We start from the raw sequence: 26268 nt of genomic DNA on the forward strand, positions 1-26268 counted from the left end.
GCAGTCGAAGTCGGAGTCGTAGTTGTACTCGATGCCACAGCACCACCACCAACACCATCACACCATATCAGAGCAACCAACCGCAAAAGGCGGCCACAAAGCGAAAACAGGAATTTATGCGGCCTTTACGATACCTAACAAAGAGTTGAATCAAAAGGGTGAACATAATTTTGTAATCTCCTCATAAAAGTTAAAGATTTTTCTTGTTTTAGATGTAAAAAAAGTCAAGTCAAGTGGAAAATCTTATTTGTATAAAGACCAAGAATGTTTTTATTATTGGTTTTTACATATTTTCTTTGTGTCTTCAGCTTGATAGTAATTCAGACTTTTCAAGGTAAATACAATCTAATAAAATTTCAAGTTTGTCTGCTAAACTTTGTTCTACTGGGTATTTTTTAGTCGAACCGATTTACCCACTGCAGTATTTGCTTGGAGGCGAAAGTGTGCGCTTTGGGATGTGGTTATGTAGGCAACTATGATAAGGGTCATGTGATTATGACCAGCCTGCTGAGGTGTGCAGTAGTTGGACATTTTAAGTGAGTATGAGTATATGAAAATTAATCTCAAAAGTTCTCTCTTAAGTTTAAATATTAAAAACCCGGCAATCCACAACAAATTTGTCAAACTGTTTAAGTACATATTTAATTGGATAAGTTCGGTAAATAAGTGTTACAAATAGACAGCATATCCACAGAGCCTTTTGAAAACTGGATCTGAAATCGGAAAGTTATAGGGACATTGATAATCCTTGGGCTTGAGGCGCAGTAACAACGTATTATTCGTATTGCGAACATAGGGAAAGTAATAACAGATTAAACTGAGACCGTTGGGAAACCTGCAATACAAAATTAAACATATTTTTGAGAAATGCTCTTCAAAGAACTCTCACCGGGCATAGGAGCAGCCGACTCGATAGGTCTGTGGATTGATAATGTGCGTGAAGCTGTTATCACCCATCAGCTGATAGTAATCATTTTCATTGGATATAGTACGCGTGGGAAACTCCACTGATGTATGCTCCATATACCAGTTACCCACGGCGGACTCAATAAAGTTTGTAGAATAGATATTATCGTGAAAAAAATGATTTCTCGCCAAGTGGGTGCTGTTTCCAGAAAACATTTTCTGTTGCAATTGACTTTCCCGATTAAGCCCTACAATTGTTTTTGGCGGTTTTGAGCTGCAAGCCAATTTGCGTTCACAGTTTCTATGATGGCGATTGGACAACTCTGCTAGTTCATCATCCCAGGACATACGCAGCATGTCGCAAGTATTCAATATCATTGCCAAACGATTGCGTAGTCCATTGTGTCCAAAAATCAAAAATGCACTCTTATCACTGTTCTGACCATTTGTCATATCGTAATGATGATCCAGATGCTCGCACACAGGCAATTTACCGCATCGGAACTCGCCTTCGCAATTCAGTATACAATCTTTTAATTTTGGTATGTTTAACGGCTTTTCCACATCAACTTGATGGCTTTCAACACTGCGAATAGTCCAAATCAGAAGCCAATAAATCAGCATATTTGTTACATTTCGATTTGTTTGCTTTACGAATATTACATTCACAAATATTTTCTGTTTGTAGTCAAATATAACTTGAAAATGCTAGAATTTGTATTTAGAAAACTCTTTGTAACACTTCACAAAGAGTTTTCTAAATACAAATTCTAGCATTTTCAAGACTCTAACTTGAGAGCCATTAAAAAGAGTTAGAGTAAATAAATCAATCAATTTAGTTTTCTAAAATATTATTAGTTTTCAAAAAAATTAGTTTTCTAAAATTGTATTTGATTTATATAAAATAAATTAAGTCTCTGTAAGTTGTAATCTTTTCTAGCCCTACATTTTAAACGCGTTTGACTTTTGACTAAACTTTCTTACTTTTAAATGCATTTCTTCTAAAATGAATCTTCGCGTTATTGTGTCATCTTGGCTAAAGAAAAAAATTCTTTAATATATTTATAAAATAAATGAATTCTCTGGAAGTTGTTTTCTAGCCCAATATTTAATACGCTTTTGACTAAACTTTCTTAATTTCAAACGTATGTCTTCTGAAACTAATTTCCACATTTTTGTACCATTTTGGCTCAATCAAAGTTTGCTTGTCTTCCATTGTGTTAACCATTAACCTGCATCTTCCCACACTCGCAGTTTTAGCCCATTTCTCAGCACACTTAACGCTTTAGTTAGTTGGCTACTGTTTAATTGTACAACTCGAAACTTTTTTCACACACACTTTTTTTGCTTTTTGTTATCGTTTTTCGTTGCTGTTTTTTTTTTATGTTAGTCGTTGAAAGGTGGCCTAAAATGCATTTGTACCATTTTTCATCGTGCGAATTTTTGCTCTACATTTGCAACAGCGAGGCGTGAAGGTGTGTGTGTCTGCGTGAGTGTGTGTAGCACATGTCTGTAAATTGCTTTACTAACTGACTGACTGACTGACTGTGACTAACTACTGACTGAATCGACATTTTGACTCTTGTTGTTGTTGTTGTGGTTGGCGGCTCTTGGCTGATGTTTGGTTTATGTCTGCCAAAGTGTCGAGTGTGTGTGTGTGTGTGTGTGTGTAACTGCATTAATGTGAGCTTATGCTTCGCCGAGTCAGCCTCAGTCTACAATAGTGTTGACTGCTGTAGTTGTTGAACTTGCGGCTGTTGCTGTTGTTGGCACAATATTACAGACAACTCCATATGGCCATGTGATATATGTATGTATGTATGTACATATGTTTGTATGTGTCTATAGCTGCTGCTCGCCAGTTGCCGTTTAACGCTACAATTAAACAAACAGCCGCGTGCAACATAAACATACACACACACACACACATGCATATACTCGACCGCACACAGGTGAAATTGATGCGAGCAACTTTTTCGCCATATGAACAGACGGACAGACGGACGGACGGACAGGATGTGTATGATGAACAGAGCCTACCAGGGGTTAGTCGGGGCATCCTGGGCTGCCTATTAAGTGATTTTAACACTTTGCGCATGAAATTGCAAAAAGGCAACGCCGTTGATAATTATCCTTTAATTGTTTAATGAGCAGCACTTGAGCAGCGACCACAGAAGCTGCAGGATGCGTAAGCTTAATTGATGTCAATTTAATTACACCAATACATACAAGCAACTCTTCAAGTAATATGCAAATATATGTATGTATGCGAATTACAATGAACTTAATATAGCTCCGTTAAAGGACACATTAAGATGTAGTTGCTTAATGGATAATAGTAATAATTCATTTTATATATTCTTAAACTCTTGCAGGGGTTATTTCAATTCAATAAATATTTACTCATTAAAGATTTATAGTAAGAGGATTTGACGACTGTTGATTTCCCTAACAATGTAATTTCCTGAGGCATACACTAAAATATATTTGAATAAAATTTTTAATGGTTGACGATTTTGACACCCCACCGATATTTAACTTAACTTAATATAATTTTTTTATATTTTCAGTCATTATATTAAATCCAGAATAATTAATATAATTTATTGTTCATTTTTATTATTCAATTCTTTTTTTTTTTAATTTTGTTTTGTTTAAGGCATCATTTTTACTGTCTGTCGACTGGTTTTAGTCGACATTATATAAATTAATAAATACAAATACAAATAATTTCGTAAAAATGTTTTCCTTTAGATGCAGGTTTAGAATTATACGCTAAGAATTTCGAATATTAGAATTAAGATTATAAATTTCAAGATTACTCTTTTTATTAACTCCTTATAACGTTAGCATTTTACTGTCTGTTGACTGATTTTAATCTACGTTTAATAAATATTTTAATACAAATAAAAATAATTAAAAAAAATTTTTTTCCTATAGATCAAGTAGTTCGAGTATTAAAAATTTTAAATTTCAAGATTACTCTTGTAAACAAAACCTTATAACGTAAAGTATACAAATTTTTATTCCCTAGTAAACTTCGTATTAAAATTGATCAAAATGTTAATTTTCTAAAGTTGTTAGAAAAATATGATTAGGTTCTCCTTGAACAATTTCTAATAGTGTCAGATGATGTCTTGGCTTAGACATCAGTTGATGCTTTTATTTGCTTTCGTTTGTATCATTTACTCAGTCTGACAACTGGCCATGTCTATGTCTCTATTAGCCAGGTTTGTGAGTTATTTGGTTGTTTGACTGATTAATGTTCGGCTGCAAACGAGTTGGGCTGAGAACTGGGAAGTGACTGCTCGGGGTCTTTACCAGTTTGAGCCTCTTAGCCCGCTCTTAACTTGGTTGCTTGTCAGTGGCAGCGTCTTTTACCCTTTTCTCCGCGGTCATGACCAACAGGCATTTGTGCTAGTTGTTGTTATGTGAGTCCAACTATGATCTAATCTTGTTACTGCCGTTGCCAGTGATGAACTAAGCGTCCAATTTAATTATTTTTTCTATAACATCGCGTTATGTTTATGTACACTATACTTTTCTTGCGTTTTAATATGGCGACAGAGACAAAGTAGTAGTTGTAGCTACAATATATACAGTGTGTATATTTATAAATCTATATATGTACATATATAACATATAAAATAGTGAATGTAATTTTATTCACATGTATGGCTTGCGGCCAATCCGTTTTGCCCTCTGGCAACAAATTGCACAGCGGCAGCAAGCAACCCCGGAACGAGAAGGCGCACCTCGATGCCAGATCCCAGGCCAAAACCAGCTGGGAATGTCTGTATTCGTACATATATATGTGTTGGGTGTGCTTATAGTATGGTATATTATATGGCAGAGGCACAGAGCGGGCAGAGAGTTGAAATCCATCATTGGCGCATGGCCTGCGGCAACATTTGGGTTGAAATATTATAATTACAAGCGAACGCCCTGGGGGCAAGGAGAGGTGAGCTGATGCTGATGCTGAGACTGAGACTGAGACTGTGGCAGAGACTGAGCGGCAACATTGCGAGCGTTGCCATCGCGTGTCTGTCTCCCCTGACTGTCCGTCTGCCCGTCCGTTTGTCTTGCTGTCTATCTGTATCTTTATCTAACTGAGCTCAAACATACCAAAGCTGCGGATATGGATACTTAGTTGCTGCTGCTGCTGCTGCTAAAGTCGATGCTGTCGCTGTTGCTGCCTCTGCTGCTGCCTCTGTCTCTGCTTGTTGTTACCTCTTGTTGCCAATTGTTGTTGGTTGTTGGATTGTTCGATTGCTGCTTGGTTGTGTTTACGTTGTGGCTGATAATATGGACTTGTTGCCGCAGGCTGATAGCACGTTGCAGCAGGTTCGCCTACAACATGTTGCATGCAACACAAATAATCAAAACAATTCCGTTTTAGTCGCACACTTTAAACCGCCATTGTCCTTGCGCATTGCCTGTCGTTGCTTTAGAGGTGTGTGTGTGTGTGTGTGTATAAGTGTGTGTGTGCTTAACAGTTGTTGGTTGTTGGTTGTGTTTTGTTTGCTCGGCTGACAACGACGAACGGGAAGCAGGTGAATAACATGAAATGCACTTTTTTCTGTTAGTTTTTCACTCCACTATAAACGAGTAGCAGTTGACAAAGATACCCTATATACTTTATATTGGGTATCTGGTATATAAAAGGAGCAGCTTCAATCATGGACGGTAAATAATTAATATTTTTTTGTTTTAATTAAAAAAAACCATTGTCTTCTAGTTAGTTTAAAAGAGCGTGAAATATATAAAAAAAATTCTTTAATGGTTCTCTATGCAATTTCACCACGATATGATATGATATAATTTTGAGCAAAAAAATAAAGCTCAGGAAATAATAATTATTCTTGAGCAAAAAACTTAAACTCAATAATAAAACTCAAAATGTAGTCATAAGTAAAATTAAAATCAAAAATATGATTTTCTATTCTGAGTTTTAAATTAAATCGTATAATAATTACAGCTCCTGGCTTCAATACATAGATTTATTTTAATTTTTTAAGAAAATTTTTCAAGTTTTTTACGACTTTTAAATTTGAGACTTACAGAAATTTTTTTAAATGTTTTTTTTTTAATATTTGAAATATTTTGTATGAAGTTCACGTATAGAAATTCTTTAAATGAAAACTCAAATTCATATTCTAATCAAGGCTGCAAGCCTAAAAAATATTGTTAAAGGTTCTGTTCGCGAATTGCTTTATATACCCCCTGAAGCCAAGGTTTGGGTTCGAGCCTGGGTTCAATTTCATACAAAAAAATATTTGTATTGTTAAACATTTTTGTCTACATTTTGAATTAATTTAATTTTTTTTTTTTTTTTTTGAATTGAAATCAAGTTTTGATAATATTTTTTAAATTTATTTGAAGAGTTAATTATGACTCTCCTCAAATAATTGCGTATTATTAGAAAACCGCAAAATATATGTAATTATTTATTATTTATTAGAAAGCGGTTCGGCTTAGGTTCGGGTTCGCAAAATAAATAATTTCAGGAGTTCGGTTCACGATCCGGTTCAGGTTCTTAAAAGCCCAAACCAAACCGCCTTGATTCTAATAATTTTTTTTTTTAAGTTCTGATAAGATGTATTTACAAGATATTAGCAATTTTCGTAGCGTAATATTCTTACCATAAAGTTAGGTATCTCTAAGCTCAACACTGTCAGCTGTTTGTTTTAGTAACTTGTTGCACTGGTGGTGCGTGTGTGGGCGTGGCAATAAAAACAAAAACAGGCAGCGAGCACATCAGTTGTTGTTGTTGTCGTTGTTGTCCTCTTTGTTGTTTGGACAAGTGTTGGAGTCGTTGGGCAGTAGGTAAAAAAAATGTTGCCACACATACAAAATTAGACATCGACAACGACACCGACAATGTTAACAAAAACTTGCAGCACACATGTTGCACAGCGGCAGCTGTTACAGCTCACAAAGCATTTTCCAAAATTACAGAGCACACACATAAAACATAATTTAAAAATAACACAAAAAAAATGAAACTTGCCATCCTTCGACATGCGGGCACTGAGCCTATAATTATGTACGGGTCTGTGGTGGCAGTGCCACAATCACAGTTCATAATTGTCCCCAAAATGTGGTTGCAGCAGCAGTGGCAACAGCAGTGGCAACAGCAACAACAGCAACAACAGCAGCTGCTGCTAGGTGACAAGTCCTCACTCGGACTTGAAGCCGTCGTCGTACCCTCATTATATGCAAAAATGCCAAATGCGGCCTGCAGCTACTTAAGTTTAACTTATTTTTAACTTCCACATATAAATTTTGTTGTTGCCTTGGGGCATTCTTAGTTGCATGTTCGACGCAATCCTTTTCCGTTCAGCGTTCAGCGTGCAGCATTCTGTGGCAGCAAATAAAGAAACTGGTCTCATTCATAACTGGCGGCGATTTTTGCATTTTGCATTATATTTCCCCCAGTTCTCAGTTCTCAGCTCTTAGTTTCTCATTCCCATTCGATGTCTCAGTCACAGTGTCAGTCTCTCTCTTTCTTTCTCTTTGTCTCTCTAGTATATCAACTGTCAGTTTTCGAGCTTGAAATTGCCAGCGGGCTAGTTTGTAAATCATTAAAAATTATGCACACACACACTGTGTGTAAACACACACACACATACTCTTTCAAATGTGTGTGCTGCGTTCTTCTGAATCGAACAAATTTACGAGAAGTTTTAGTCACCAATGACAATGAAAACTGGTTGGAAATTATGCAGCTTAATAGCAAATGTCACGCACGGATAAAAAATGATGAGCACATTGTTAAATAGTAACCATATTTTTTTGTATCTCGCTTCGTCTTGAAATGTAGTGAAATTGACTGTGGTTAGCGTGTGTATTTGCCATTATTTGATACTACCAACTTTCATTCACAATATTTATTCCATCTTTTAGAAAATGTACCATCTTACTTTATAGAAAGTGTTTGACTAATTGATATGTAACTTTAGTTTGTAAAAAAAACAATCCTAGCAACTTTTATAGTAATTATATGAAAGTTTACAGGACAGACAGACGATAAAATGCCAAATAAAAGTATTTGACCTGTAGACCCCATACTTAAAAAAATAAACAGGGTTTTGTTATTTTCGAAAAGGTCACAAAGGTCTAAAATAACTGTATCTAGTTTTATAGTTCAGTGTATTGCTTTAGTGCAATGTATTGAACCTAAGGATTAATGACACTATCTCAAAAAACAGCAACGTGTAAATTCTGATGACGATTGCAATAAAAAATACATAAGTATTTTAGTAAATATTTTTCTTTATTATTACAAATTCTTAAGAATGTTGCTATCACGATATTAAGTATATTAACAGGACTTATTAAGTATACGTATTCTTTGATTGAAATTAAATTTTTCAATCAATATTACTTTACTGTAATCTATTAAAACATTCTCTTTTAATTAGATGCATATCCATAAATGTTGTACAAGAGAATGTTTGGAAAAAAATTGAGAATAACATGAATAAAAAAGATGACAAGAATTACTGATATATTAAAACAAATTAAATTGGATTTCAGTGTAGTGCTTGGATTTGTCTTTGGGATAAGCTTGGTTCCAAAAGACCTTCAGTATATTAGCCAGAGGAGATTATACTATTATCAGTAATGAAAGTTATTATTATTAAAACTTATTATTTTAAAAAAAAAGTTTGCTTAATGTATTGTGAAATATGAGTACTATTGCCATTTGTTTTTTTTTTTTTTTAATATTTTTTATTTGTTGCTGCATTCAGTCGTGCGTTAAAAATTAAACGCGAATTTTTCAGGCCGTGTTGGCAGCGCAAAAATGGCATCATTAAGTAAAATGCCTTAGGGCAGGCATTGTAAATTTTATGAGCCTTTTTTTTGTGTCGTTAATAATACAGAAAAAAATATATACAAAAACACATACAACTGATGAGCATGTGTGTGTGTGTGAGTGTGTATATGTTACATATGTACATAAATAATAATAATAATAATGATGCGTAAAAAAGTGCGGAAATTCTCAGTAACATATGTGGGTTTTCAGGCGTATAAGGCTGCAACAATTTTCTGTTTGTTATTATATATTGATTAACACGCAAATGCACAAACCGCGGAAAAAACTACTTGAATAAATATGCATTTTGTGGGAAAAAGAGTAGGCGTGGCGATTTGTGGAAGTGTAGAGCGGGGAGTGAATGTGGATTGTGGATTCTTTAAAATCACATCACATCAAAAATTATTACTACTGAGAGAGAAATACATACATCTGCCTGTCGACACTGATTTTGTAGACTTGCACACACATGTGTTTGTTTGGGCATGCCCACAATTGCCCAGTTTTTGGTGCTTGTGCTCCACCTCCACCACCGCCCCCACCCCTTGTTTAACTGCCCTCCCCGGCCGCCCACCTACCGCCTGCCTGCAGCGTTCCAAACAATAAAGCATAAAGCGCGCCGCGCACATTTTGTCGAATTATTTTGTTGCCAGTTGCTGGCGGCTAACTGCAGCAAATTGGCTTGAAATATTGGTATTGCCATATGTATGAGTTCCCCCCTTTCCATCCTCCATCACTCTCTTTCTTTCGCTGTGTGTGTGTGTGTGTGTGTGTGCGTAAGCTTGTGATTAAAAAAATATTTAAAATGGCAAAACCCAAAGCGACGTCATCGCAGCACAAAAAATGAAAGCCCGCTTCTCTCATATGTTGTATGTGTGTGTAAAGCTTTGCCCGAAACTGAAACCATGTCCGAAAGAAGTAATAAATGCCAGCATTGTGAACGGATCGACAGGTGGATACCCTCTAATTGTCTTGAACTCTCTAGTAGGGTTGTCGAATATTTTTAAAATATCGTATTGATAATATTTCTTTATTTTGAAAAAATATCAAAATTATATAATAAATATTTTTATTAATTTTCTTTTTTTCACAAAAGGTGATGCTCTGCCCCACAATAAAAGTTAATACAATTTATAGATTATATTAAGCATACATAACAATATTATTTATTAGCTCGGTTTTGGTAGGTATTTTGGTATAATAAGATACTATATTAAACAAACATAATTTATTTCATGACTTCGATATTAATATGTAATATCGCTAAGCAAATTTAATTATATATATAAATTATTGAACTGTTAGTTCCAATGTTTGGATTTAACAGACTTTAAAACTACGCGTTGCGTTATGTGGAAATCTGTCATTCGGCTGCGGGAGTCAAAAATGACGCATTTTATAACTATAAAGCTCCGGCATGGACGCCTTATGCGAATTCCAGAATTTCAAGGTATCACTTTCCCACTTTTTATTTCATTGAAATTAAATTTAACTCAATTTGGATCCACAAATATCATAAAATATCACAAGAAATTATCGCATTTTGATGTTTGGGCAAATATGGACATATTGATATTTTGATATATTATCAACGACCCTACTCTCTACATATGCTTCATACTTTTCCTTTCGATGAACTTAGTTTTCTATCAACTGAATTTATTTATATATTTTTTTATACCACGACTAAGCACACTCAACAAAAAGGAATTTAAGTCATCAAAATTAAAAAAATTACAAATTAAATAAATTAAATATATATTAACACTTAAATAAATACTAACTTTAAATAAAAAACTCAAACGAAAAATGTTTTTTCTGAAATTGCTAAAAATTTGTTGTTGCTATTTAATATTTGTTAGAAGAAAAACCCAGGAAAATCAAAAAATAAAGATGTAAAAGAAATTCTAAACGACTACAGCTAAAGTGGTAAACTTGCTACGACTGTCAGATCGAGTTATATATCGATCGAAATGTATTGTCGTCACTAACTCAATTGCATACTAACGTATCGTTTTTTATACCCAAAAATTGCTCTCAATGCTCAATATATTTAACTTATTTATATACTAAATTTAATATCGTTTGTCACAAAATTGGATATCAAAAATTTTGGGGCATGCCAAGACTCTCGTCACTAGATTTTAACCTCGTGAAAAGTTTTTTTTTTTTTTAATTAATTTGTCAAGGATTTTAAACACTTTACAGGCATGTATTGTTACAGGGTATTAAATGGACTACTGCTTTATTCAGCTGACGCCTATGTGCTGCTTTGACTCTGGCACTCGTTCTGGGCCACATTGAGTGAAATGAGCGATAAAATTGCAACAATTTCCACTGGCAACGTCGCGACGTCGTCATCATCATTGTTGGCGCTAGTTGCTCTGATAAAATATGAAAAATTGAAATGTCACTGGGCAGTGAGCAATCATTGCAATCGTTTACATACACATGCATATATGTATATGCATATGTATATGTATATAGTATGCCACATACTCACACGCACTACACATGCAGCTAGTAGTTGCAACTGGCAACAATGGCCACTTGTATGCAAATAGCGCAATAATATGAAGTATGTACAAAATTAATTTAGCCTGCGGCCCAATTGCAGCCTCGGTAACAATTGCCAATGAAAAATGATGTGACATAAATGCGTGACGACTAATGGAGGGAGAAGTCGTGGGAGGGGGAGTGGGAGAGTGGGTGTATGGGGCCAAAGGGTTGCTGGTTGCTTTGGTATTTGGGTGGGGGATTGGGGGGGTTCAGAAAGTTGGCACTCATTTTAATTACAGCTGCCTAACTGCAGGCCCTACTCTGCTCTCTTTCTCTCTCGCTCTCTCTCTCTCTCTCTGTTTCCCATGCTGTTTTTGAAACAGAGCTTGCGGCGTATTTATCACAAGTTTTTCTTTGCACAGCCTTGGGGCAATACGAAATATTTCAGCTGCCCGACGACGTCGTCGTCGTCGTCGAAAAGTCAGCAGCAACTAAACAATCGTTGTTGTCTCTCTCCTGCTGCTCTCTCCAAGGTCGCCATTTGCTGAAGACGTCAAACATCGAACATCACACATCGAACATCACACACAGCTCGAACCGCAACACACACAGCAAATGCTTGAACGAGCTGCAACCAATGCAACAGACTTGCTCGGCCATCTAGCATTCTTAAAAGCGTATTGTTTACATTTTGCAAATGTATGAATATATAAAAAAGTAATACAAAATTAAACACATAAAATATTAAATTGGAAAAGTACACATTTTTAGTTTTAAATAAAAAATAAATGCATATCAAATTTTAATTTGCTGCTGGCAAAAAGATCCTTTACAGTTCCCATTGCCTGAAGCATGCGAACGTTTGCCAACGTTTTATCTTCTAGCGAACAAGTTGGAGCTGGAGTAAAAACAAGTTGGTTGGCGTTCCAAGTGTCAGTTCACAGCGAACAATCGACGCGAATGCAAGTCAGGTAAAATAATTGAGAGTCGCTTCAGATTAGTAGGCAACAAACGGCGGGCGCAACAACAACCGGAAACGGAAGTAAACATTTTAAGTGATTTGCGGTGTGCTCGGTGTTTAAGGCGCCATTTGCAAATTAAGTAGCAATGCGTTCAAATTAATATTCAGAAACTTTATAATCACAGCGGAAACGGGAATTCAATACCAGCAAACAAATATCTTCTAAATAAACGAATCAAATAAATAAAACGTTATAAATTGATTGTCTACACCGCGCTGTATTACATAAAATAGTTAAAGTGCATTTCTTAAATATACCGACTTTTTTGTGAGTTCCATTTGCATTGTATATGTGTGTGTGTTTTACACTTTCAGTTACAGTTATTCGCTATCATTCTCTCACTCTCTGTTTTCTATCTAAATATGTGTGTGTGCTGATGCTTCCCTAAGATGCAACAGTTTATTTTGATTTGAAATAATTTGTTATGTGTAAATTCAAGCGAAATTTATACGTGTATATTCGTCAATATTTTAAATCAAATTACAATTATTTGAATTCAAAATTTTTAGACGTTTTAAGGTCAACAAGAAGATTACTTTCTTTTGAAATATTTAGATTTCTGTGCCACTGAAACATTTAAAATTATTATGCGGGTGCATTGGGTTCGACTTTTTAAAGATTTTTGGTAATGATCTTGGCAAGAAACGAGACAACTTCAGGCTAATTTGTCATTTATATTATGAATATTAATTATAAATAGAAAAGAATTTAAACTATTTACAAATTATTTGTTATTCAAATATACTTTTATTTAGTTAATAATCTTATTGTTCAAGCAAAATTATCTGACTGTGTGCTTTATTCTCCTAGAACTCCATTTGTTGCATTGGATCAACGATCACCATTGACGGTGGAGTCCTCCTGCCCCAAACGGTGAGTAAACAAACGATTTAGACCTTTTAGTAACCAAAATCTCGCACTTTCTCTATCACAATCTCTAAGCCAATAAATTAGTTCCAAAAAGATTCTGTAATAAACGAATTTTGAACACATAACCGACCGAAGAAAGACCCCTAGTTGGATGTTACAGAGAAACCTCTTTCATTTTTTCATATTTCTGTTGTTGATTTTTTTTTGTTTTTTTTTTGTTTTTGGTATTGGTGTTGGCTTGGGCCAAAAACGCCTCGGGCCCAACTGATTTTCGTCTCTCCCACATCTGCCACATGCACATGCCAAGTCCAAGTCCAAGTTGTAGTCCGTGTCCGAGTTCGAGTCCGAGTCCGAAAATTGTGTGCCATAAACGCAGACTGTTTAAAATTTGATGCGCCTCAAGTGCTCAGCTCTGCTCTGCTCGGCCCGCACCAAAGGAGAAATAAACAAAAGTACGAAGAACAAAACAGAGAGAAAAAAATAAAAACTGTAGCAAGCCTCGAGCATTTTTGGACAAACTTGGCCCGCAGCTGAGTTATGTGTGTTGTGTGTGCAATGGCGAATAGCGAATGGCGAATGGAGGCGGGAAAAGACGGGAACTTGGACGACGATGACGACAAAACGAGAACGGGGGTAGCTAAGTCGGAGGGGGTGCCGCATTATTTTTTTTCATACCTTTAAAGCTATAAAATACGTTGGCAAAGACTAAAAAGGGGAGGCGATTGACCGGTTGTTGTGATTTTGGCTCTCTTCCTCTCGCTCGCTCTCTTGTCAGCCAAATCTACGAGTCCGGCATGGCCAAAATGCCCTGCAGGCCAAGAACCCACATACACAACAACACAGCACTAACAACAATTACAGCAACAACATTTGTTTTTCTCAGCCAACAAATCGACAAAAGTTCAAGTCGAGACGAGAGTAAAGTTCAAAGCGTGTTGCAAGCGTGTTGGCCAAAACCAAAATCGCATTCAAATAAGCCAAAACAAAAGCGTGCAGACAACAACGGGTAGGGATGGTGGCATGCAGCGTGTGGCAGGCGTTGTGGCGACCTTCACCAGATAACTGCTACCAACAGCTCCTGCTCTCTTTCTCTCTCTCTCTTTCACTCCCACTCCCACTCACTCTGTCTCTGTCTGTCTTGCTTTCTCTGTCTGTAGCTGTGGCAAGCAACTGGTTTTACTGAGCAAAGTCGAAGACGAAGGCGGAGTCGAAACCAAAGTCAAAGTCGTTTGTTTTGCTTGTGCTTTTTTTATGGTTTGTGGCACAAACGTAACGTGTGGCTGCCACACGTGCTCGCCGTTGAGTCGCGTGGCGCCTCTAATTTCTGATCAATTTTGGCAATTTGTTTACCCGTATTTATTTAAAATACATTTTTTTCCCAATTGCAATGATTTCCTTTACAGGCCAATAGTTAAAGGGTTTCCTATCGAATGGAAAAGGCAAATTTGAAGGGAAAGGAAACTGCAATGTGCATTTGAAAGCCCATTCACAGTAGTTGTTGCAGACAAAAGCGCTTAACGCGCTGTGTGTTAATTAAGCCGCAATTCAGCATCATTACCAGCATCAGCATAGCCAACATTGGCAACACTGGCAACATTACAAGCAGTTCAACATGGCAATTGCCAGTCGGAAGGCTAAAAGCCAAACGACTTGTTACCAATTTGATCGACTACGAGTTTCTCTATTCTCTATAACAGTTGAGATTGTTGCGGATTAATCCTAATGATGTGGAGGTGGCAAATTTCGGGTTAATTGATGTCATAAAATCATATTCATTAATGATAGTTTTTAAAGTCTAAAAAAGCTTAGCTATCATTTGAAACAGTTGAGATAGTTGCAGATTAATTTTAGTATTGTGAAGGTGAAAATACTTAAATTAATTGATAATATCATAAAATCATATTCATTTAGTATAATTTATCATGTTTTTACGTTAATAATAGATCTTGCAGATCATGTTTTTACGTTGGTTATAGATCTTGCAGATAATAAAAATTTTAATTTTTTTATTAATTTTAAGAAAATCTATCAAATCTGTGTTAAGAAATTTCTAAGAGATTTTGCTTAAGAAAGTATCTCAGAATATACATTTAGTGTCATTTATAATATTTTTAACTTGATAATTCTGTCAATGCTATAATGCTTTAAGAACTTTGCAAGGTTAAATGAAAAAATAATTCCTATCTAAGTTTTCTCACAGTTTTAAATATAGTATTATTTTTCTTCATAATTCTGTCAATTTTATGATTTGAGAAATTTTCAAAATAGTGGACGTTAAATAAACAAATAATAACTATCTAAGTTCTCTCTTAGTTTCATTTATATTATTTTTAAAAAGGCCAATACTGGTTACTTTATAATGATTTGAGAAATTTACATATTAGTTGACATTAAATTAATAAATAATTTCTATGTAATAAAGAGCTAACTGATCTCTTAGTGGAAAAAATTGGATATATAATTCTGTAATATGACATTATGTATTAATTTGAATTTAATACAAAACATTAAATTATTTTCAAAATAACAAAATAAGTAATGTAAAAATCTATTTAATAAGGGAGTTTGTTGTTTTTAATAGTGTCAATCGACAGTCAAACTAGACCTCGAGTCAACCAAACTCACTTCTATATTAAATTATTTATTCAATACACATGTCTTTAATTTTATTATTCTTTAGAACTTGATGATGTTCATCTCATTCCCATTTTAGCAATAATTGCATTTCGTTAAAAAGGTTGTAGCTCTGGAAGCAGCACACATAAAAATAGTAATAATGAAACTCGAATAGATACTATATATTATTATTTTAATAAGTTAAGTACAATATATCTTAATAATGCTAAAGTCTTTGTAAAAAGAAAGATGAAAATAACAGTATAAATATATTTACATTCTTTATCACAAGTTGAATATACCCATTATGGCAACTGATGCATAGGGTGTAGGTTAAGAGGCAGCTGCTATTATTGTGGCAGCACCTGCGCCTGCATTTGCTGCACTTGTTGTCGGGTTGCTTTGTGTTGCTGTTGTTGCTGTTGCTGTTGATGTTATTGCAATATGCACACGCAAATTGCGCCAATTAGGAAATGTGTATTGACTGCCAGTTGCAGTTGCAGGAAGCGCGTTGCAAGTAGCGTTTGCCACTTGAATGACTGCACATGCAACTGCCACATACCAGACCAGACCAGACCAATTCAGATCTGGCCTGTATGCAACTGAATGCAATGCAATGCCTTGCAATTATTATGTACACTTGATTAGGCAGACGAATGAATGCAATTTTTGATTGGGCAATTTGCAGAGCAACTCAAAGGATATATAGTTAGGGTATAAGCGAGCACTTTAGCTGGTAATGTAATTCTCGTTGAGTTTATCAATCTTTAAGCACATAATTGCTTTACCTGCATCACTCGGCGTATGCGCAATTTTTGCTTAGCATTTTCCCATCTTACAAGTCTTTGTTGCGCTCTTCTTGACTTGCAATTCAATTTTTGAGGATTTAGCAATAAAAACAGTTGGCTAAAACATATACACACATATGTGTGTGTGTTTTTGTGTGTGTGTAATGTTTACTCTACAACGTAGCAAGCAGCCTAAGGAATCGCATGTTGCCAAGCTATCCAGTTATACTACGAGTTATACTTCCTACATATACAAATGCACATAAATGTATATATATGTATATGGGATATTCCATCTTCCATCGCATCGCATCGCATCCATTCATCCTCTGTAGCTTTTGGCATATGCAGCGCAATCGTCGTTTTTATTTAATATTTTCTAATAAATTTTTCAAAGTTTATTTTTGAAAGCCTTGCAGCGTTTTAATATCTGCTACACTCGACTCGACTCGACTCGACTCCAACTCAACTTTTGCCACAAGCACACACTCAGTTACAGCTATATACATATATATATATAGCGCATATATTTGTACAATTTGGCACACACACACACACACACTCACACATTCAGCAACTTTTGCTAGCCAATTTTCATAGGACTTGCGACTGATTTCCCACATGCGCCGGCGACTCCTTGCAACAGCTGCGTCTGCGTCTGTGTCGGTGTCGGTGTCTGCGTCAACGCCGACGTCGACGTCAGCTTCAATTTTTCGTGGCCTTTTGTAACTTGCTGCTGGCTAAGAAGGAGAAGAAGCAACAGCAGCAGAAGTTGAAGTTTCCTCATGTGTATTTGTGTGTGCAACAAACTGCGCTCTGCTGCCGCGTGCCTCATGCCACATGCCACATGCCCAGTGCCTGTTGCCTGATTCAGCCTTTGCTTTTGACTTTTTGCGCCTTTCTGGCCAAACCAAACAAAAAAAAATATGGGAAAAGAAAAGAAAAGAAAACTTTTTCATTTGCCTGCTCATCAGCGTTTTGATTTTGGGCGCCATCTCCAGTTGCCAGTTGCCAGTTGCAAGTTGTCGGTTACCACTTGCCACTTGCCACTTCCTATCAGCTAGCTACCCAGTTGCCAGTTCGCTGCTTCTACTCGTCACTTGAGGCATTGGATTCTTCTTAAAGTGCCTTTAGGTCATTTGCGTGATTTGTGTGTATGAGTCTGTATGTGTGTATGTGTGTACGTGTGTGTGTGGCTGGGTGTGTGTGTGTGTGTGTGTTTGCAGTGAAGCATATACGAGTACTTTGTGTTTGTCTTGCCAACATACACAAGCGCGGCAACCCTGGCAGCCGTAACTCAGCTGGGACAGCATTGGCCACAGTCTGACAGCCCTTAACAACCTTTTCCTATAAACCCACTCACCTCAACACACCTCCCCCCCTTCCTACCTACTCGAGTCAGTTTTTTATGGCTTTGTCAAAAGTCACTTTAAATGCCACTTGGCTAATTGAAGCGCATTGCAACCAGTTGCAGTTTACAGCAAACCGCGATAAATCTCCCTTAAAAACCAGACATAAGTTGCATGCAACTTGGCGGCACTTCGTGGCCTCCTCCCCCCCTCTCCACTCCCTTTTTCTTGCCATAAACTCATATGAGTAACTTTCAATGGTGTAGAGAGAAGTGGGAGAGAGGGAGTGCAGCATCTGCCGCCAGGATTGGAGACCAGTAAAGGAGCCAACTTTAGGCCGGCGGCATTTTAAAATTGAGATAAGGTTTTGCCTCGAAAAACTTTCGTTTCTGGCTATGGAACTGGCTTAGGATATGCAGGGAGTTTATTTTTGAATGTGGAGTCGCAGGGGGGCTTTTGAGAGGGGTTTGATTTCATCTGATGCTGCTTCATCTGCTGCTTCTTCTTCTGTTTCTGCTGTTTTTTTGTGTTCATCTCTGTTTTATGCGTTGTTTTAGTTGCCTCGGGGAGCAGCAACTTAGGTATGATATCTTTAAATGCAGACACACATATATATATATATATATATATATATGAGTATGTGTGTACACTGATAAAAAAATGTTCTAAAAATAATATTTTGGTCTCAAAACTAAGAATTTTGGCTTAAAAAACGCGTGGAGAACATCAAATTCCTATAATGAGAACACACATTTTGATTTTAAGAACATTTGGACTAAGATCAAGTTCTTATTTTGAGAATAAACATTCTTATTATTAGAATAAATGTTTTTAAAGCTTAAGTCAAAAAAAAAATTGAATTTTTAATTAAATTTATAATTTTTTATTGTTATTTTCATTTTTATTTATATACATTTTAAAATTTTGTATTAAATTAATTAAATAATTTTACAAATGCTTATAAAAAATGTTCTAAAAACAATATTTTGGTCTCAAAACTAAGAATTTTGGCTTAAAAAATGCGTGGAGAGCATCAAATTCCTATAATGAGAACACACATTTTGGTTTTAAGAACATTTGGACTAAGACCAAGCTCTTATTTTGAGAATAAACATTCTTATTATTAGAATAAATGTTCTTAAAATTTAAGTCAAAAAAAAAGTTTGAATTTATAATTAAATTTATAATGTTTTATTGTTATTTTCATTTTTATTTATATACATTTTAAAATTTTGTATTAAATTAATTAAAGAATTTTACAAATGCTTGTAGTAACAAGTGGGATTCGAACCGGGGCCTTCTGCTTTTGTCTAAAGCGGCATCTCTAACCAGAGCGCCACGGATGCGCTACTTGTTTCAAATGAAATAGTACATATTTATAACTTCTTAACAATTTAAGATTTGTATTAAGAAATGTATGTATGTAGTATTATTAATATGGTCTCTTTAAGAACAACATATTTAAGATGAATGTTCTTGATTTAAGCAGTTGATCTTATTTTTCAGTGTATATGAGTTACCAACACACATACGTTGTATGTAAGCCAAAACGGACACACAAGTTACCTCTTACCTCTAACCAAAAGCCAAAGTTTTCTTCTACATTGAGGAGCATGTGTTGGTAGCTGACATGCATGCATGTGTGTGTGTGTGTGTGAGTGTGTGTGTGTATTGTTTTGGGGCAATACACTCAGACCAGAAAGCAGAGACCAGCGATTGAAGCTGAAACTGAAGCTGAAGCCTGTAGCCGGGCCAGGGAATTGAGTCTCCATGTTTGGAGTCGCCTTGTCGTGGTTACTGCCAATGCTTCATGCTCTTTTGTTGTTGTTGCTGTTGTTGCTGCCTTCAGCGCTGCAAGGATAAATGAATGAGGAGACACACACACACACATAGAGAGACAAGCAGACAGTTATACTCATGCAGCAGGTGCCCTAGGAGCTGAGAGCAACAATCCACACCCCTAAAAAACTCCAACTCGCACCCAATCTCCGAGGCAGCACCTTTAGCCAGCACATGACTCTGGAGTTGCTGCTCCTGCTGCCTTGGCTTGGTTGGGTTAACTTGGGTTGGTTTTGGTTTTGGTTTCGGTTTTCGTTTCGTATCCATCCATGATTTCCGCACTAATTCCAAACGACCGCCGCTGGCGTTTTTTGTCGAGCGTTTTGCCCTTTTTCGCCGACTGCATGTGGAAGGAAAGGGCAACTTGAGCAGGTCGAGCAGCTCTCAGTTCTCAGCTCACAGTGCTCAGTTCTCAGGACACACTGTCTGGGCTGGCCTTTGTGTGCGGAAGGTTGCCTAGCCGCAGGACATTTTGTAGGGGTTACATAGTCAGCGTCAACATCAGCGTCAACGTCAACGTCAGCGTCAACGTCGTCAAGCTCTGCTGAGGTGTGTATCACTAACTGTGTGTTGATCTATGAGTGTGTGTCTCTCTCTCTCTCTCTGTAGGTGTGTGTGTGTGCACTTTAGCTCATTTCTTAGCTTTTGTTATCGCTTTTGTGTGGGTTTTTGGTTTAGGGTTGAGAGCAGTAGCAAGGAGCAAGGACAGAACCAATTGCTGGGGCGGCAGCGAATGACAAAAGGGCAGGCTGTAGATTGAGGAAAAGCAATCCAACCCAGTCTCCCAGTCTGCCATTCGCCAGCGGCAATTCTTGTCTATGTGCCATGGACTCTGCAAAATTATGTGACCTCGAGGCACTGCAGCAACAGCAGCAGCAGCAGCAGAAGCAGCTGCAACTCGATAGTTTTGCCGGAAAATCTGAACAATACCAACTAATAAGCTGTCTTTTTGTCTCTCTCTCTCTCTCTCTCTCTGTCTCTCGCTCTTACTGTCTCTTGCTCTTACTGTCTCTGTCTCATGTGTAAAATGCTGGCTAAATTGAAACTCAATAATGGCCAAAATGGCCAAGCAATATTCGTATGCAATAGCACACAGTCACATTCAAGTGGAGCAGCCGAGTTAATAGCAATGCCATTAAAAGGCAAACCAAAGATGTCAGTCATCAAGACTCAAGCTCCAAACGGAAAGAGGGGCTAAAGAGGGGGCGTATTATGGTAGCCACAACAACAATAAAACTGCCGCCCACTTCAAATGCAAATGCAGCAGTTAAAGCAGCAGCTTGACAGGCAATAGCCACATAGGCATAGAGAGCCAGGCCGAGACACAGACTCAGCCATAACAACATTGGCAACGGCAACGGCAACGGCAACTCTTCAAAATTTCATGCTAAACTGAAGTGTAACCAAAGGCGTTGCAAGCAACTCTCCCACTCTCTCACTCTCTCTCTCTCTCTCTCCCTCTCTCTCTCGCTCTCACTCTGGCATGCTCTGTTCTTGGGCGCATAGAAAAGATAACGCCCGCGGTGCTATTGGACTAGAATAGGTTTGCAAAACTGCAGTGTATGCTTGTACTTGTATACAATACCGTTAACAGTGGGTGTGTATCTAATATTTGTATCTGTGTGTGTCTCTCTGTGTGTGTGTGACTTGGCTGTTGTGCCTGCTTGCTGCACCTGTGCCAAGCTGCAAGCATCCAACCTGCTTGCAACCTGCCTCAAGTGGACCGCAAAGCAATTGAAATTGAATTGTTTTGTGGCACAGACCTCGAGCTCTGCTCTGCATATGTTGTTGTTATTGTTATTGTTATTGTGGTTGCTGTTTTTGTTGCTGCTGTTGCATTTAAGCCATATTCATTGGCCATGTTTTATTGAGCGCAATGCTTACGCTTTTATAATTGTTGTAAATTAATAAAAAATATGAAACTCAACGTCGCAGCTGCAAACACAACTACAAATACAAACACACACACACGCACACACACACACATACGTGAGTATTGCCCCGCAGACATTTTCTTTAGCATTTTTTTTTAACCCTATTTTTCCAACGTATTTAGTCTCGTCTCTTTGGCATTTTTTCGTCTCTGCTAAAACAGTTGCGAATACGTGAATGTGAATATGTGAATACGTATGTGAATACCACTGCGAATGCTCATGTAGTTAAAGTTAATCAAATCGTAATTACCAGAGCCATATAGCCCAAGGGTTTAAAACATTTTAAAAAGTAAACTTGTTTAGCAAACATGTAGAATGAGAAGCGGCACAAAGAGAGAGGGGCAAATAACAGTTTGAGGGAGTCAACTACATGCATCAACTGCCAACTGCCAACTGGCAATTGCTATGTGGCCTAATGCGCATAAGAAAAACAAAATAAAAAACAACAACAACAACGTCGCATTTTTGTCAAGGGGCAAAAGGGAGACACCCTCTCTTAAATACTGAGCACCCCCCATAGGTTGTTGATTGAGTTTTATTAATTTGTTGTTCATGGCAACGGCTAATGATATGACAGATGATGATGATGATGATGAGGATGGGAGAGAGAGTTGATGCCATAATCAAGCAAATCGCTTAACGTATTCGCTCACTTTTGCATTGCGTATACGTCATGTTGGACAGCGCTTGACATATCAAAATTAGCGTGCGTGATGCTCTGATGCTCTGTGGCTTTGTTGTTGTGGTTGTTGTTGTTGCGCTGTTGCACGCTCGCAGTTTGTTGCCATAACGATGCTCAAATCAACGTGATTTTCGTGTGAAAATCGAGGCGCATGCCCTGCGGTCAATCGGCTGTAGACTCTTTCTGCCACACGCCCCCGCTGCCGCCGCGGCGCGCCGTTGCCCTGCTCATTCCCTCATTCCCATTTGCCATTTGCCCTGTGCTGCATGCTACATGTTGTATGGGTTTTGGCGATTTTGTCTTGTCGTGGCTGCAACTCCAGCTGCAGGCATTGTTTGTGTGTGTGTGTGTGTGTGGAGTGGTGCAGGAGATGAGGGAGTCCAGGCTCCAGCATAAGTGAGTTAAACGCAATGAAAAGCCAAATATTCCCACACAATCATATGAAATACTTGCGTTATATACAAAACTCTTAACTACGAAATGCAACGAGGCAAAAGCCTTTAAGCGCTTTTTTTCGGCATTTGCTTTGTCACGTTTGCTGTGTTGTGTTTTTGTTGCTCCAGCTGCTTCTTCTCCTCCTTCACCTACTCCCCTCATTCTCCCTAATCTTTGTCTGTCTGTCTGTTTGCCCTGCTGGCTTCATGTAATGGAGCTGTAGTCAATTTGTGCTCTGGTCAAATTGGTTCTCATGCAGCGTCTGACTTACATAACGCTGCGGCATTAGCTCATCAACTTGTCAGACTTGCCCACACTGAGATTCTGAGATCCTACTAATCTCTATTTTATTTATCTGGTATTAAGACAGTCATTTGGCTTAAGCACCTACAATACTTATTAGTTTACTTTTATCATAGGTTTATTTACAAATTTAGTAAATAATAACAAATATTAACTTTTATTATTTTTATATTTAATATAGACACTCAGAAATTTGTACCCATTAATAAATTTCAATAAACTAGAGAGCTAGATTACCCGTAAAGTGAGAACAAGATTATTATCTTAATAATACATTCCCTTAAAAATAAAACGATTTTAAGTTTTAGTTTTCTAAATTGTTAATTGTAATATAATTTAAATATTAATAATAAAATATAATTATTATTATTAAAAAATTATTTTTAATTGTTATTACAAAAATTGAAAAAAAAGAGTTAAATTATGATTTTTAAATAAATATTGAAATAAAATTAATTTTCTCGAAAAAGAGATTTTAAATTTATTGAAATAATTCTACAAAATAATTGCTCAAAGATATTGCTCACAAGAATAAAGTAAAAATATTATATGCAGCTCAATTTAACGTTACTTAACTTTTTATATTAATAAAGAATATTAAAATAAAACAAAGGAACTACTTTTGGTCTATTTAACTTTTGAAGTTAACAAAGAGTATAAGAATAAGATATGAATATTTTACCAAGGCTGCAAACCACCAACATTTTTGAAAAGGTTCGGTTCGATGGTTCGAGCCATAGAGCAAATTTTAGGTTTGGTTCACATACCGGTTTATATACCTCCTATACCCAAGGTTGGGGCTCGAACCTTGGTTCAGTTTTATGCAAAAAAAAAAATATTATTGTATATAATTTTTTTTGATATTAACAACGAAGTAAATTTAAATAAAAATTTTATTTTACAAAAGCCTAAGTTTGTTTTAAGATGACTTATTATTTTATTAGTATTATGTTTAAATAATTTATGGAAGTGAACTTTTTTTGTTTACTCGCGATTGAGTTCACTTCACTTCTCGATAAGCACTAAATTCAAAGAAAAGTTTCAATTGAAATCAATATAATCAACTCGATAGATTTCGAGTTGAAGTACTCAATAATCGATTTTGCGAAAGTTAAGTTATAGATTATACGATGTATTATTACTTCGCTAAAAAAAAAGTATGTAATTATTTTTATTTCGAACCGAACCTTTTATTTAAGAAATTGGTTCGGTTCAGCGAGGTTCGGTTCAGAACCGGTTTGCAGCCTTGTATTTTACCCAACTAAACTTTTTATTGTCATTTATTTTTAGGAAAAAATGCGATATGGATCGAGAGCGCGAAAGAGATGCAAAGGGCCTGGAGCCGCGCGATTTGTCCTCCACGGGCCGTATTTATGCCCGCAGCGATATTAAAATCAGGTAAGACCGCAAACCAAACTCAAATCAAGCTGCAAGTTTTCCATTTACATACATACCTTTGTTACTATTTGTTGATCGGCCTGTAGCGCATCGCCCACCGTTTCACCAACGATCTCAAACTCCTCATCGCCCACACCGACGCCACCCGCCAGCTCCTCAGTGACGCCGCTGGGATTGCCTGGTGCGGCGGCAGCTGCAGCTGTGGCCGCTGCAGCGGCGGCGGCTGCAGGCGGCGGTCCTGGCGGTGGCTCAGCTGGAGCCAGTTCCTATTTGCACAACCACAAGCCCATCTCTGGCATACCCTGTGTGGCAGCCGCATCGCGCTACACGGCGCCAGTTCACATCGATGTGGGCGGCACGATTTATACGAGCTCATTGGAGACACTTACTAAATATCCCGAGTCAAAGCTGGCGAAGCTCTTCAACGGACAGATACCCATTGTGCTGGACTCACTGAAGCAGCATTATTTCATCGATCGAGATGGTGGAATGTTTCGTCACATTCTGAATTTTATGAGAAACTCAAGACTATTGATTGCCGATGATTTTCCCGACCTGGAGTTGCTGCTCGAGGAGGCGCGCTATTACGAAGTGGAGCGTAAGTTTTCCCCCACTTATTCCCCGTTTTTAATCTAACCTGTTGCTAATTTGGTTTTCTGTCTGTCTCGTATATCTGTCTTTGTCCGTGTGTCTGTGTCTGTGTGCTTTTCACCTACGGCAGCGATGATTAAACAACTGGAGAGTATGCGCAAGGAGCGTGTACGCAATGGCAACTATTTGGTGGCGCCACCCACACCGCCAGCACGCCACATTAAGACCAGCCCAAGGACTAGCGGTGCACCAGAGTGCAATTATGAGGTGGTCGCCCTGCACATCTCGCCGGATCTGGGAGAGCGCATAATGCTATCGGCTGAACGGGCGCTGCTCGACGAGCTCTTCCCGGAGGCCAACCAGGCCACACAATCGAGTCGGAGCGGTGTCTCCTGGAATCAGGGTGACTGGCGCCAAATCATACGCTTCCCACTCAACGGCTATTGCAAGCTGAACTCGGTTCAAGTGCTGACGCGTCTGTTGAACGCCGGCTTCACCATCGAGGCCAGCACCGGCGGGGGCGTCGAGGGGCAACAGTTCTCCGAATATTTGCTCGTACGTCGCGTTCCAATGTGATAGGCTCCGGGTCCAGGACAACGTCGTCAATGCTCTCAATTGCGGCATGGGCACTGTGTAATCGTAATCTATGTGCGAGTTGCGCACTAATTGCAGCCCTGGGGACCTTGGGAATTTTCGGGTGGGAGGGTTATTGGGTTTGGGTTCGGGTTTGGGTTCAGTGTGGGGTGGGGGGACGGGCGCTAAAAACTATTGTGTTGGGTTGGGAACCGTGGGGGTTCCTTGCAAATTTCCAAATCCAAATGTTATTTAATGTTTATATCAATTAAGTTTGCCGGCAGTCAACCCACACACTCCGTATACGAATATTATATTCCTTAATACGAGTATTTTTTATTCTTAATAAGCCAAGAGCCCCCTCAGCACTGATTTGTTTTATCGCCTAAGTTGTGTACTCGTTGTTCGAGTAGTTTGTGTAGTTTCTTCGTTGCATTTAAGTCAATTTGTTTATTTAAGTGATCCATACATTCGGTTATTTAATTGCCTAAATTTAACCAGACATACTGTTTAGCGCAATTGTCTTAAAGCATAACTTATAATACGTACTCGTACATATGTAGCTATCAGAAAAAAACAACAAAATAACAAAATCCAAAAATCAAAAAATCAAAAACGAAAAAATGTCAAAGCAACTATGA

The 26268-nt window shown here is 37.5% G+C and overlaps 2 protein-coding genes across 2 annotated transcripts; one reads left to right on the forward strand and one right to left on the reverse strand.

Annotated features, from left to right (window-relative positions):
• Window positions 1–608: 608 nt before the first annotated feature.
• LOC117784449 (glioma pathogenesis-related protein 1-like) lies at window positions 609–1510 on the reverse strand. The gene is made up of 2 exons (XM_034622190.1): window positions 890–1510; window positions 609–835 (listed from the first exon to the last, which is right to left on the reverse strand). Exons 1-2 carry the CDS (start codon window positions 1357–1359, stop codon window positions 670–672), a joined length of 636 nt encoding a protein of 211 aa, XP_034478081.1. The 5' UTR covers window positions 1360–1510; the 3' UTR covers window positions 609–669.
• A 10655-nt stretch (window positions 1511–12165) lies between these two features.
• Window positions 12166–25743, forward strand: LOC117784446 (BTB/POZ domain-containing protein kctd15). Its single transcript, XM_034622188.1, has 5 exons — window positions 12166–12198; window positions 13060–13122; window positions 24356–24463; window positions 24550–25061; window positions 25185–25743. The coding sequence occupies exons 1-5, from the start codon at window positions 12188–12190 to the stop codon at window positions 25628–25630; spliced, it is 1140 nt and encodes a 379-aa protein (XP_034478079.1). The 5' UTR covers window positions 12166–12187; the 3' UTR covers window positions 25631–25743.
• Window positions 25744–26268: the final 525 nt, after the last annotated feature.

Source organism: Drosophila innubila, assembly GCF_004354385.1.
Source record: "Drosophila innubila isolate TH190305 chromosome 2R unlocalized genomic scaffold, UK_Dinn_1.0 1_C_2R, whole genome shotgun sequence".
Taxonomy (NCBI): domain Eukaryota; kingdom Metazoa; phylum Arthropoda; class Insecta; order Diptera; family Drosophilidae; genus Drosophila; species Drosophila innubila.